General features: G+C 43.1%; 2 protein-coding genes across 4 annotated transcripts; one reads left to right on the top strand and one right to left on the bottom strand.

Moving 5' to 3' along the window:
- The first annotated feature begins 48 nt into the window (after positions 1-48).
- On the top strand, positions 49-11,436 carry LOC115208707 (hydrolethalus syndrome protein 1 homolog). The gene is made up of 12 exons (XM_029777005.1): positions 49-191; positions 647-749; positions 909-1,025; positions 1,282-1,349; positions 1,475-1,716; positions 1,879-1,934; positions 9,086-9,243; positions 9,655-9,694; positions 9,798-9,861; positions 9,967-10,048; positions 10,192-10,218; positions 11,189-11,436. Exons 2-12 carry the CDS (start codon positions 650-652, stop codon positions 11,318-11,320), a joined length of 1,086 nt encoding a protein of 361 aa, XP_029632865.1. The 5' UTR covers positions 49-191; positions 647-649; the 3' UTR covers positions 11,321-11,436.
- On the bottom strand, positions 11,391-14,287 carry LOC115208708 (39S ribosomal protein L4, mitochondrial). 3 transcript variants are annotated; one of them, XM_029777006.1, is made up of 7 exons: positions 14,201-14,287; positions 13,868-13,954; positions 13,458-13,627; positions 12,576-12,660; positions 12,310-12,419; positions 12,157-12,230; positions 11,391-11,631 (listed from the first exon to the last, which is right to left on the bottom strand). In XM_029777006.1, the coding sequence occupies exons 1-7, from the start codon at positions 14,204-14,206 to the stop codon at positions 11,486-11,488; spliced, it is 678 nt and encodes a 225-aa protein (XP_029632866.1). In that variant the 5' UTR covers positions 14,207-14,287; the 3' UTR covers positions 11,391-11,485. The 3 variants fall into 3 exon arrangements, with proteins under 3 accessions (XP_029632866.1, XP_029632867.1, XP_029632868.1); XM_029777007.1 differs by having other exon boundaries at positions 13,458-13,629; positions 13,873-13,954; XM_029777008.1 differs by having other exon boundaries at positions 13,873-13,954; positions 14,072-14,276.
- Between the last annotated feature and the right edge of the window lie 177 nt (positions 14,288-14,464).

The following is a 14,464-nucleotide window of genomic DNA, read 5'->3' as shown; positions in this document are numbered from 1 at the left end:
GAAAGGGCGTCGTTTTTAAAGCACGTTGTTTTTTTCGAACAACGGCTGTGTTGTTGTCTTGGTACTGAAAATACAGGCAGTAACTAGCTAGCTAGTTCAGTTCAATACTTTTTTTTTCAGTTCAATACTTGTGTTGCAAAACAGACGTGGCTAACGTTACGCATTTATACTAAGAAGCTCACACTGTATAGGTAAAATACATTTTATCAATCAATGTTAGCATTGGAAAAATGGCCTGTTGTGTTGAACTGCTGTCTTTGTTATCCTGCAAAGTTAGCTAGCTAGTTATATTATAACTTAGCTAGTTAACGTTAGCTGGCCATTGGCTCATTTAACATGTATTTGAAGCTAACGTTAGCTCCTAGATTGCATACAAAATTAGAAGCATGCATCCTTTTGGTTGATTTGGGCTAGCTAGATAAGGAAGAGATCATGAACCTTTGATTGATTGTAGCTAGACTTTGGTTGGTGGTTGTCTAGCCTGATGGTAGCTAACTTGTTGCTGATTTTAGTCAATCGCTTCCATCATTCTTCTCTGCTATCCATAATTGATCACGTTGCTATCTATCTAGCAATCCATCTAACTGTCCAACTACTAACTACTTACTTTTGCTTATATTACATTTACGGGACAATTCTTTTTCAGGAAATGGAAAACTTTGATTTCTCAGAAGATGAAATTCAACAACAATTGGAGACACTTGGTTACAACAACATACCAAAACACAGACTACGTGAATTCAAAAGAGGTGCGTTGATAAAATTAGCGAATATAGGTCTACATTTTGATGACCAAATGCTGACTAAACCTGAAATAACTGGGATGTTTTGTGACTTTCACTCTGCAAGTTAGCTGTCAGATTGGTGGAGAAGCAACTTTGTGTGTGTACGTGTGTGTACATATATAGATCTAGATGAACTGATCCGACATGAGAAATCTAAGAGCCACTCATCCAGTGAATTGAACTCGACAAGATCTCAAAGCACCATCTTCAAAAGTCCTCCTGCAGTCACCAAGGTTAAAGGTAAGATCACAGTACGTGTTCTCATGTCCACTGCATAATCAAATATAACTGGGTCTGGTTTCCCGAATGCATCTTAAGGCTAAGTTCATCTTAGAGCCATGGGATCCCATGGTTCCTATGGTTTTAATGATGAACTTAGCCTTAAGATGCTTTTGGGAAAGTGGGCCCTGGTCAGTAAGTGTTGGTTGCACCGTTTGATGAGCGGTGAGGTTCCTCTTGAGTCTCAATTGAATTTCCTTGTTTTCCCCCCTAACAGTACAGGATAACACTGCAGCCTTCAGAAATCTGTTTGCCCAGGCTGGTCCATCACACCATGAAAGACGGGTACATATTCTTGTCCCAAATCATTCAGTCCCAATTCATCCAGCAGATAAGCTAGCTGTATTGTATTTATTAAAAATTATATTAATACTAGAATGGCATGTTACTTTGTTCTGTGCTCCACCCAGGTGCTAACCTCCACATACAGCAGAGATAACATTAACTATGGTGCCAGACAGGAGTATGACTCCTACACTCAGCACTCTGTTGCCCCCAAGTACCAGCGCCCCTCAACAGCCCCTAATAGGCTGGAAGTGGATCCAGACCTAACTCGCCTCCAGCAGTTATCGTTCGCTGTCAGTCAGTCATCCACACCAGACCGAGACACAGGAGCACATGGGAGACCCTTTATCAAGAGGAAAGTCCTTAGGTACGTTAAGTTTACATCAGGCGGCTTTGTAAAGACTATAATGATCACGTGTGTGGCTTTGTAAAGACTATAATGATCACGTGTGTGGCTTTGTAAAGACTATAATGATCACGTGTGCTATTGAGGATACTTGAATCAACCTCACTCTGTTTCTTCCTAAAGGAAACAACAAGGACAAGTTCACGTCTGCGATGAATCAACACATAGTGAAGATTCAGGTAATTCAATGTTATACATGATATTATTTATGCAAAAAGGCTTAGGAGTACTGTATTTAAAATAAGGCCTGAGGGGATGTGGTATGTTGGCCATTATAAACTGTGCAGTTGGGGTCCTGGATGCTGATTGGCTAAAACAGCATTCCAGCAATGTAAACTCAGCAAAGAAAGAAACGTCCCTTTTTCAGGACCCTGTCTTTCAAAGATAATTTGTAAAAATCCAAATAACTTCACAGATCTTCATTGTAAAGGGTTTAAACACTGTTTCCCATGCTTGTTCAATGAACCATAAACAATTAATGAACATGCACCTGTGGAACGGTCGTTAAGACACTAACAGCTTACAGACGGTAGGCAATTAAGGTCACAGTTATGAAAACTTAGGACACTAAAGAAGCCTTTCTACTGACTCTGAAAAACACCAAAAGAAAGATTACCAGGGTCCCTGCTCATCTGCGTGAACGTGCCTTAGGCATGCTGTAAGGAGGCATGAGGACTGCAGATGTGACCAGGACAATAAATTGCAATGTCCGTACTGTGAGATGCCTGAGACAGCTGATCGTCCTCGCAGCGACAGACCACGTGTAACAACATCTGCACAGGATCGGTACATCCGAACATCACACCTGCGGGACAGGTACAGGATGGCAACAACAACTGCCCGAGTTACACCAGGAACACACAATCCCTCCATCAGTGCTCAGACTGTCCGCAATAGGCTGAGAGAGGCTGGACTGAGGGCTTGTAGGCCTGTTGTAAGGCATGTCCTCACCAGACATCACCGGCAACAACGTCACCTATGGGCACAAACCCACCGTCGCTGGACTAGACAGGACTGGCAAAAAGTGCTCTTCACTGACGAGTCGCGGTTTTGTCTCACCAGAGGTGATGGTCGGATTCGTGTTTATCGTCAAAGGAATGAGCGTTACACCGAGTTCTGTACTCTGGAGCGGGATCGATTTGGAGGTGGAGGGTTCGTCATGGTCTGGGGCGGTGTGTCACAGCATCATTGGACTGAGCTTGTTGTCATTGCAGGCAATCTCAACGCTGTGCGTTACAGGGAAGACATCCTCCTCCCTCATGTGGTACCCTTCCTGCAGGCTCATCCTGACATGACCCTCCAGCATGACAATGCCACCAGCCATACTGCTCGTTCTGTGGGTGATTTCCTGCAAGACAGGAATGTCAGTGTTCTGCCATTGCGAGGGAAGAGCCCGGATCTCAATCCCATTGAGCACGTCTGGAATCTGTTGGATCGGAGGGTGAGGGCTAGGGCCATTCCCCCCAGAAATGTCTGGGAACTTGCAGGTTCCTTGGTGGACGAGTGGGGTAACATCTCACAGCAAGAACTGGCAAATCTGGTGCAGTCCATAAGGAGGAGATGCACTGCAGTACTTAATGCAGCTGGTGGCCACACCAGATACTGACTTACTTTTGATTTTGACCCCCTCCTCTTTGTTCAGGGACACATTATTCCATTTCTGTTAGTCACATGTCTGTGGAACTTGTTCAGCTAATGTCTGTTGTTGAATCTTATATTCATACAAATATTTACACATGTTAAGTTTGCTGAAAATAAACGCAGTTGACAGTGAGAGGACGTTTCTTTTTTTGCTGAGTTTATATCATACATAAACTGGGTGGTTCAAGCCCTGAATGCTGATTGGCTGACAGCCGTGTTCTATCAGACCGTATACCACGGGTATGACAAAACAATTATTTTTACTGCTCTCATTGTGTTGGTAACCATTTTATAGTAGCAGTAAGGCACCTCGGGGATTTGATATATAGCCAATATACCATGCTTACAGGCTGTCCAGGCATGTTGCGTTGTGCCTAAGAACAGCACTTAGCAATGGTGTATTGGCCATATACCACACCTCCTCGGGCCTTATTGCTTAAATATACCACGGGTTTGACACAACTACTTGTTTACTGTTATATTTATGATGGAAACCGGTTCTTGTCATGCCTAAGAACAACCCTTATTGGTGGTATATTGGCCACAACTCCTTATTGCTTAAATATACAACGACTAAAGGCTGCTCTTAGGCACGATGTGGAGTGCCTGGATACAGCCCTTAGCCATGGTGTATTGACCATATACCACAAACCCCCAAGGTATATTATTGCTATTATAAACTGGTTAACAACATAAATAGAACAGTAAACAAGTATATTGTCTGAATCAGCACCCAGGATCCAAACTATAGGGTATATAATTGTATTTAGTTTTCAGCCTGTTGTTGGAGCCAGTATCTATTTATTTGGTTATGCAAATATGTTTATTAGGTCATATTGTTCCATTTAGAATAACTTCATTTTATTTCTATATAAGGTGTGTGTATATTAATTTGGTTACGTGGTCTTATGATTTGAATGAGAATAGGTCAATTACACCCTCTAGCCAGAATTAAAGTATGGGCAGGCCCGCACAGATATGTTAATTGGGTATTTTGAGACGAGAAGTAGGGCCTGCTAGTTATGGCAAATTTTTGGGTTACTGGGACCCACATACGTCTTACCTTGATCTTTTAATTTCAATGGAATATTGGAACCTCTGTTTACCTTGCACTTATCATTTTGGATTCTACATATAAAACATTTCAAGTTTTATTCATCAAGCCATTGGATTCTTGACTTTCTATGGATTTGCGTCTCAAATCTTTCAACTGGTTTTCCCATGGCTATTTGAAAGCCACTACATTTAAGTAAAAAGTTCCACACGTTATGGATTAATCAAGACACCTGGAGCAAAGCAGCTCTGCTGACAAGAGAGACCGCGAGTACAATACCGGTTTAACGTGCAAGCTAAGCCTATCTTTTGTGATTGTTGGTTTGGAAATGTTTGACGCGTCTGTTTTGGAAACAAATGTTGCAAGCTATTCAACTGTGAATAGGTTCGTTAGGCGCTATTGGAAATGTACTGTTGATATTGACAAACAAAGCTTAGTGCTAGACTACCCATGGACTTTTTGGACAAGCTGTTGAGAAGGAATACATCACACAGCATTGTGGAGTTGCAGTTCCTCTGGCGACCAGCCTTCAACAGGTGGCAGTATAGAGCAACATTGAGACCACAGGGTATAATCCTCTTAGCACTACTCCTTAGCCATCTGCCTCTGCAGATCACCACACACTCCCCACAGCAGCAGCATAAGGAGACTTCTTACCCTTCGCTACCATGTATAAAATGTACGACAGTCAATGGGATGAAGAGAGTGAGGACGGGAATAGCTCCCTAAACTCCGCTTTCTGGTCTGACGGAGAGGAGGAGGAGGAGAAGGTTGAGCAATACAAGCAGGAAGATACAGAGCCCAACAGAACCACTGAACACACACAAGAGGAGCTACCTGTCGCAGAGCCACCTGTCACGGAGCGTCCAAAGGAAACCGAACAGGAGGAGTGTAGAGGAGAAAGGGCTAAGCAGGGTGAAAAAGAAAAGATTGACGAGGAGGGTTACAGCACTCGTGATGGGAGCCCGGCGCTGAGCTTACTGACATCTGGTTATGGCACCTACAGGCCAGACTCTTCAGCTAAGAACGACCCGGAGGGAGAAGACTATAGAGACGACAGTACCATAGCTGAGTTTGACACAGAAAGCCAGGGCCTTTCTGAAATGCGATATGGCGATGAGGATGACCAGTCGCTCGCCAATTTTGATGGTGACGGTAAGGCGGATACCACCGATCTACAGAGCTGTGAGGACACCGGTTTGAGGACGAAGTTGGAAGGAAGTCAAAGCCTCTCTGAGATGGCATATTGTGAAGATCATCCTCCTGTTGAATTGGAGGGCAAAGACCGCACTGATGTGAACTACTGTGAAGATGACTATATATTGGCTCAGACTAAAAATGACAAGGCAGTATTAGATGGGATATATCCTGAAGAAAGTTCTCTCACCGAGTCCAAAGACAATGAGAGGCCCACTGGAGAAGGATATAGTGAGGAAGACTCTGACAGGAAAGAAGAGAAAGGAGCAGAGGATGAGCAGGAGTGGGAGGATTTGCAGTCGCTGGCGAGCAATAAAGATATTACGTTAATTGATTCCAAGTCTACTAAGACTTATGAAGAGTGGGAGGATAACAGAAGACACAAAAGGGGTAAACTGTATACCCGGTCTATTCTCCCTATAGAATGAAAATACAATTTCTATAGGTAACATCCCCTTAGTCCAAGTATGTGCATAATAGACTGACACCCTGTACAAGAGAACAAAGCGAAAGACCTTGCCTGAAATTTTTGCTGAAAGTCATGCCATCCACTGCAGTGGTTCCCAACCCTTTTCGGTTACTGTACCACCAACTGAATTTTGCTCTGCCCAGAGTACCCCTGAAGTACCCCTTGTTTTTGTTTTTTATTTCACCTTTATTTAACCAGGTAGGCCAGTTGAGAACAAGTTCTCATTTACAACTGCGACCTGGCCAAGATAAAACAAAGCAGTGTGACAATAAACAACAGAGTTACACATGGGATAGACAAAAGTACAGTCAATAACACAATAGAAAACTCTATATGCAGTGTGTGCAAATGGAGTAAGGAGGTAAGGCAATAAATAGGCCAATAGTAGCGAAGTAATTACAATTTAGCAAATTAACACTGGAGTGATAGATGTGCAGATGATGATGTGCAAGTAGAAATACTGGTGTGCAAAAGAGCAAAAAAAGTAAAAAACAATATGGATGAGGTAGGTAGTTGGATGGGCTATTTACAGATGGGCTGTGTACAGCTGCAGCGATCATTAAGCTGCTCATATAGCTGATGCTTAAAGTTAGTGAGGGTGATATAAGTCTCCAACTTCAGTGTTTTTTGCAATTCGTTCCAGTCATTGGCAGCAGAGAACTGTAAGGAAAGGCGGCCAAAGTAGGTGTTGGCTTTGGGGATGACCAGTGAGATATACCTGCTGGAGCGCGTGCTACGGGTGGGTGTTGTTATGGTGAGCTGAGATAATGCGGAGCTTTACCTAGCAAAGACTTATAGATGACCTGGAGCCAGTGGGTTTGGCGACGAATATGTAGTGAGGGCCAGCCGACGAGAGCATACAGGTCGCAGTGGTGGGTGGTATATGGGGCTTTGGTGACAAAACGGATGGCACTGTGATAGACTGCATCCAGTTTGCTGAGTAGAGTGTTGGAGGCTATTTTGTAAATGACATCGCCGAAGTCGAGGATCGGTAGGACAGTCAGTTTTACGAGGGTATGTTTGGCAGCGTGAGTGAAGGAGGCTTTCTTGCAAAATAGGAAGCCGATTCTAGATTTAATTTTGGATTGGAGATGCTTAATGAGTCTGGACGGAGAGTTTACAGTCTAGCCAGACACCTAGGTATTTGTAGTTGTCCCCATATTCTAAGTCAGAACCGTCCAGAGTAGTGATGCAAGTCGGGCGGGCGGGTGCGGGCAGCGATCGGTTGAAGAGCATGCATTTAGTTTTACTAGCGTTTAAGAGCAGTTGGAGGCCACTTAAGGAGTGTTGTATGGCATTGAAGCTCGTTTGGAGGTTTGTTAACACAGTGTCCAAAGAAAGGCCAGATGTATAGAGAATGGTGTCGTCTGCGTAGCGGTGGATCAAGGAATCACCCGCAGCAAGAGCGACATCATTTATATATAATACATACATACATACATACATACATACATACATACATACATACATACATACATACATGAATGAGAAAAGAGTCGGCCCGAGAATTGAACCCTGTGGCACCCCCATAGAGACTGCCAGAGGTCTCTCCGGTTTGACATACTGAACTCTATCAGAGAAGTAGTTGGTGAACCAAGCGAGGCAATCATTTGAGAAACCAAGGCTGTTGAGTCTGCCAATAAGAATGTTGTGATTGACAGAGTTGAAAGCCTTAGCCAGGTCGATGAAGACGGCTGCACAGTACTGTCTTTTATCGATGGCGGTTATGATATCGTTTAGTACCTTGAGCGTGGCTGAGGTGCACCCGTGACCAGCTCGGAAACCGGATTGCACAGCGGAGAAGGTACGGTGGGATTCGAAATGGTCAGTGATCTGTTTAACTTGGCTTTCGAAGACTAGAAAGGCAGGGCAGGATGGATATAGGTCTGTAACTGTTTGGGTCTAGAGTGTCACCCCCTTTGAAGAGGGGGATGACCGCGGCTGCTTTCCAATCTTTAGAAATTTCAGACGATACGAAAGAGAGGTTGAACAGACTAGTAATAGGGATTGCAACAATGGCGGCGGATAATTTTAGAAAGAGGGTCCAGATTTTCTAGCCCAGCTGATTTGTACGGGTCTAGGTTTTGCAGCTCTTTCAGAACATCTGCTATCTGGATTTGGGTGAAGGAGAAGCTGGGGAGGCTTTGGCAAGTAGCTGCGGAGCTGTTGACTGGGATTGGGGGAGCTAGGAGGAATGCATGGCCAGCCATAGAGAAATTCTTATTGAAATTCTCGATTATCGTGGATTTATCGGTGGTGACAGTGTTTCCTAGCCTCAGTGCAGTGGGCAGCTGGGAGGAGGTGCTCTTATTCTCCATGTACTTTACAATGTCCCAGAACTTTTTGGAGTTAGAGCTACAGGATGCAAATTTCTCTTTGAAAAAGCTAGCCTTTGCTTTCCTAACTGAGTGTATTGGTTCCTGACTTCCCTGAAAAGTTGCATATCGCGGGGACTATACGATGCTAGTACAGTACGCCACAGGATGTTTTTGTGTTGGTCGAGGGCAGTCAGGTCTGAAGTGAACCAAGGGCTATATCTGTTCTTAGTTCTACATTTTTTTGAAAGGGGCATGCTTATTTAAGATGGTGAGGAAAGCACTTTTAAAGAACAACCAGGCATCCTCTGACGGGATGAGGTCAATAATTCTTCCAGGATACCCGGTCGATTAGAAAGCCCTGCTCCTGCTTATGCATTTTAGCAATAGGCCTACGGTCTCATGAGTCTTATCAAGTACCCCCTGTGGATACCCCAAGGGATCCTAGTACCCCTGGTTGGGAACCACTGATCCAGTGCATAGTACTAATCCCTATTGCAGCACTTGTATAACTAAAATGTGAGATGTACTGGACCTGTCCGGCTCAGTGATCATGCAACACCTGCCTAGCCCTTACTAGCATTGCTTATGGCCTTACACAGTGGTAACTAAGGCTAACGTGTTAATTGTGTCCCCATTATGTCTCCCTTTCAGGTGCAGTGAGTGGGCTGGGGGAGCGTCTGGGAGGGATTCAAGTGTCCATGTCCACCCATCAGGAGTTGGAGCTGGAGAGTGATGAAGCAGGCAGTCTGAGTGACAGGTCGGAGTCGGACCGTCTCCCAAGTACCTTCAAAGCCTACATCAGAGGCATGGTGGGTACTCTTGCCTTTTGAGAGCTAACATCGGTTTTGTTTATTAATCCCAGAAGATTAAACATGGGTACATTTACATTTATCATTTAGCAGACGCTCTTATCCAGAGCGACTTAAGTTAGTGCCTTCATCTTAAGATTGATATGTGGTTGTCCCACCTAGCTCAGTCATAGTAACATTTTTCTCAGTTGCTATCAGCAAAGTCAGCTAGTAAGAGGGGAAGTGTTAGTTCATGAAAGGGGGGGGGGGGGGGTGCTGTGGGATTATTTAGGATACTCTTTGAAGAGGTAGAGTTTTGGATGTTTTCAGAATAAATTATTTATCCTCAAGTCCAGGATCTTTTTTGACAATCGTTCCAAACATATACATGTATGTTTGTTGAAAACAAATGTCGTTTTAAATCTCTTACAGGCCAGATCTGGGAGTGAGATCAGACCCCAGCCCAAGTCGTGTAAGTACCCACACTGCTGTTACACATGTCATCGTGCTCACTGCAATTTGTCCTGTTACAATGTGCCCCAATTAAACGTAGTCACTCATGTCTGCTCTTGCAGTTATCCGCCCAGTAATGGATCATCCTCACACCAGAAATCTGAAGAAGACGGACCCAGTGGCAAAGTAAGAGGATAATTACCGAAATGTCTAAATAATCAGTAGCCATCTTTTGAAAGATTACTGCTGTGGATCTGTGCTACATTTCATATTGTTCCCCATCTTCCAAAGGTATTTCCAGTACAAGCAGGACTGGGAAATGTTCAAGGCGCCAGGAGAGAAGGATAGGAAAGCACTGCACTGGGAAATCAGAGTACGAACACCTTCTCCATAACAAACTCAGTTGGCTTACATACTTTATTTCAAGACCACTTTTTGCATGTAGTGGACAAATCATGATTAATTGTAATGCTGCATGACCATAATGTCTGAATTAATCACTCTTTGTATTTTCAGGAACAGCTCGCGTACCAACCTTTACCAGTGAGTATGCTTCATTTATAACAATTTTATTATCTTGTAACCATCCTGTCATTCATTATTTCAGGTCAGAAATTTCCATAAAGGGATTTCCCCCCCAAAAAGAATGTCATTGGTCCATGCCATGTTTGACACAGTCCCGCATAAATTATGCATGTCAACATTCAATATTTCAAGATAAATTGCTTTGAGTATCCTGATGCCCAAAGTGTGTATTGACACATTTCTGTGGACTGTAAGGCAAATGGACAAAGTATTCGTGTTTGATTCCTTTCTCTCCCCTAATTTAGAGAAGAAGGGACAGATCTGAGTTTCTTATTCAATGTTGTTCTGAGGGCATAACCACATTTTAAGTTTGTTTAGTCAAGTAATCCAAGTTGATAGAGAATGTATAATACGGGACTCACATTAAAACCAGGGACCTGCTGCATGGCAACCCATGTTACGCTCTCTGCCACTTGGAGCAATGCACCAGGCATGCCTTTTCACTATTAATGGCTGTAAGCCCAACCCACTGATCTTTAAACACGAGAGTTAGAAAACAAAATCATCATCATGTGTTGAACCTGGGACCTGTTGTTTTATACCTGCTAGCCAACCTGCCTCCCTAACCTCGCTCCTCTTATTTGACTCAAACCTGTCACTGGGTCGCAAGCCACACCCACTAATCATTAACCAATCACATTCCTAAATGGCTGATTAGACATGGTTGGACAGGTGAACGCAAGGACTCCACCTTTCCAGTCATTACAAATTAGTGATTACTTTAAGGAAGGGTCCACTTTTAAAGAATTTGAAAAGGAATAAGTAAAACCACTGAGGATGCACTGAACTGTGCTGCATTGCTCCCTGGAAACCACAGACATGGGTCATACCATGGCCTAACGGAAAATATATAAACAATGTTTTTCAGGGGGGGGTAAATACCTAGCGATGACTGAAAACATTGACATCTTGTAATGTCCCCCCCCAGCCGAAGCCTCGAAGAGTATTTGTGCCCAACACCTACGTGGTGCCTACAGAGAAGAAACGCTCCGCCCTGAGATGGGAAATACGACATGACTTGGCCAATGGACTCCTGCCGCCAATCAACTATCGACTCTAGGCCTTATGTACTTTATGCCTTAAATAGGCTCTTTTAATCACCGGTTTGCACATCTTATCATTGACATTTATTTATTCACAAGTTTTTATTGAACATATTAAAAGGCATTACAAACATTTGGATCATTGAATATGTTACATGACGTTATTACTTCACCCAGTACCTTCAAGGCAGGTCAGTGTAGGGGAGTTTGAACGGGTACAGCGGTGTGAAGCGTTCGTCGTGCCAAAGCAGCTTGTTTTCCAGAAACTTCACTGCTTCCAGGGTGAGGACCAGGACCTCGTGTTTTAGCATGCTATGAATGTTAAGGCCTGTGGAAGAAAAGTTCAGGAAACATTTTAACTTTACATTCATTTGCCCTCATCTGTGTAGTAACAGTAAATATGTTACACAGTACCATGTGAACTGTAACACAATGTTGCTCCTAGGTCAATTATACACAGTGTACGAAACATTAAGAACACCTTCCAAATAGAGTTGCCCACCCTCTTTTGCCCTCAGAACAGCCTCAATTCGTTGGGGCATGGACTCTACAAGGTGTCAAGCGTTCCACAGGGATTCTGGCCATTGTTGACTCCAATGCTTCACACAGTTAAAGTCAAGCTGGCTGGATGTGCTTTGGGTGGTGGATCATTCTTGATACACACGGGAAACTGTTGAGCATGAAAAACCCAGCAGTGTAGCAGTTCTTGACATAAACAGGTGCGCCTGGCACGTACTACCATACCCCGTTCAAAGGCACTCATCTTTTGTCTTGCCCATTCACCCTCAATGGCACACATATACAATCCATGTCTCAAGACTTAAAGTCCTTTTCTAAATTAGTGTCAACTTACCTATGGCTGGAAGGACATTCACAGTCTTCAAGCTCTCAGTGACCTGAAGGATGTTCTCAGGAAGCTCTTCGCCCCTGTAAAATATCAAAGACTCAATCCTCAGCTAGGATGTCCACAGAACTGAGTTTTTTTTTGTTCACTGCTGATACTTACACATCCACTATCAAAACAGACTCCCCCCAATGTCGGTATCTGATGAGGTCCATGAGGTACTGTGGGTCAGGTGTGGGGATGTTCAAAGTGTCAACCACATGTAGACAATCCTGAAAAACAACACCCAACATCAACACAGTAGGAATGTAGATGGCATAATTAAAAAAGCATTAATTTGAGAGGATTGATTACATGATAGAGGAAGTTTAAGATGTGAATAAACTTGTACTTGTGAAAAGTGTTTTCACAAATAAAATGGTATATACCTGGGTCAGTTTGGAGCTGAGGGCAATTTTTATCCCTTGAACACGTACTTTCATGGGCAACATGTAGTAAAAACTGGTTGGTCCTCTGGGTCCATGAGAAACACCACCCGCAAAACAGAAATTATGTAATTTATTCGAATTGTTTTAAATCCCTCCCATGACTTTGGCTCTTAGTTGGGACTGTTCCTTCTTCTGGACTGACTGATATTTAGATGACAGATTAATCTATGTTCATTCTTGGAACTGGCATCTTAAACTAAAATGTAATATGTTTGTTTTGTCAGTGTGTGTGTTGACCTGTATGTGTCTAGTAAAATGCTGTCCTCCACTTAACACCATACTACTGACTTGGCCCATACAGACTGAGGCCCTCACCTCCTCTCCATATAGGTGACCTGATGCTTCCATGTTGTGCTTTGCCACTTCCCTTCTGTCTCCAGGGTTTCTTTCCTCCACCTCTCACCTCCGATCTGACCTTAGTGTGGGCACGGCTCTAAGGGAGATTTTCAGTTTCTTATAGTAGGAGCAGGTGCATTTATTCAAATCTAGCTCAACTCAGATAAGTACAGAGCTTTGGGTATAAACCTACAGAAATATGTCTGTACTTCTCATCACCTAATTTTTATAATATGGCCACAACAGCAGTCTGAGAAAGTTGATTATTGGTTCGCTATTGCTACTTACAATTCTCTTAATTTCTCTGCCAGAGTTCAACTTCATGGAGTATGTCAATCCTGGTGGCATCAAAATAATTAATGTGTCACTATTCTCACTATTCTCACCAAACGATAACAAAGCACTGAATATGTAAGTATCTCTGGATAAGAGCCTCTGCTAAATGACTTAAATGTAAATACAATGGCTAGACATTGACAGTCTTACCTGGTAGGGACTGCAAAGACATCGGGGTGGAGGTCAACCAAACCTAACTGTTTACTGTCCCGCCTCTCCAATGTCTCCACCCATGTCTGTACTGGGCTCAGGTGTACAGGGACAGCAGCATCACACCTCCTCAACACAGGAAGACTGGAGTCTGATGGAGGAGGGGGCCTCTCTGGAAAGAGACCACAAGTCATCAATAGCTTTCTTACATCTGACCTAGTTGGAAATTAATGCTCTGAAAATGACAGACCAACGTTGCATTCAAGAATAGGGAAATACTATTTTTGTGTCTAGAGTCTGGACAGGGTCTTAGTCTACATGCATCTGTATATAACTTGCTTCTTCAAATTCACACAATCAGTTCAATGATCCATAGTGCATGATAGAAGGCAGTGAATGAAAAAGCAGACCTTACTTGCTCTTGCATGGTCCACGAGATTGGAAGGGATGAGTACATTTGCGGGTAGAGCGTTCTCTCCAGAGAAAGATGAAGCCAACTAAAAAAAGGACATCTGACAATGAAATTGTATATGTGCCAGTAATTTCAGCCACTACATCTTTATATATCCTCAATAAAGTGACAGCTAGCTAAGTTAGCCTAGCTTAACGCTCACCCTTTAAGAAATGCCTCGACCACACACTGTAACTGATATACGAAACATTTCTGTAAAGATAATTAAGCCAACTAAATACGTGCGATTTCTTCAAAATAGTCTTTAAAGAGATCATATTTTGAAACAAACCTGCATTTTCTAGATATTTCCGTTTCCAAATAAGAAAGGTCGTGCGACGGTGCTGGTGTGTTGTCGCATACTGATGACGTTTATGTTGCGTAAAGGCAAGCGTCATAAGACTGCCACCTAGCGGTGCGGAGGTGAACATCTCCAATAGATGAAGCAATGCTATAATTGTTTTTTCTAACAAATATTTATACAAAAATAGCAGTTGAGTTAAATTCTTTTGAATTCTCAGCTTGAAATATTTAATTTGCCAAACGTTATTTCAAT

Source organism: Salmo trutta, chromosome 14, assembly GCF_901001165.1.
Source record: "Salmo trutta chromosome 14, fSalTru1.1, whole genome shotgun sequence".
Lineage (NCBI taxonomy): Eukaryota > Metazoa > Chordata > Actinopteri > Salmoniformes > Salmonidae > Salmo > Salmo trutta.
This window is presented reverse-complemented; position numbering and strand designations above follow the sequence as displayed.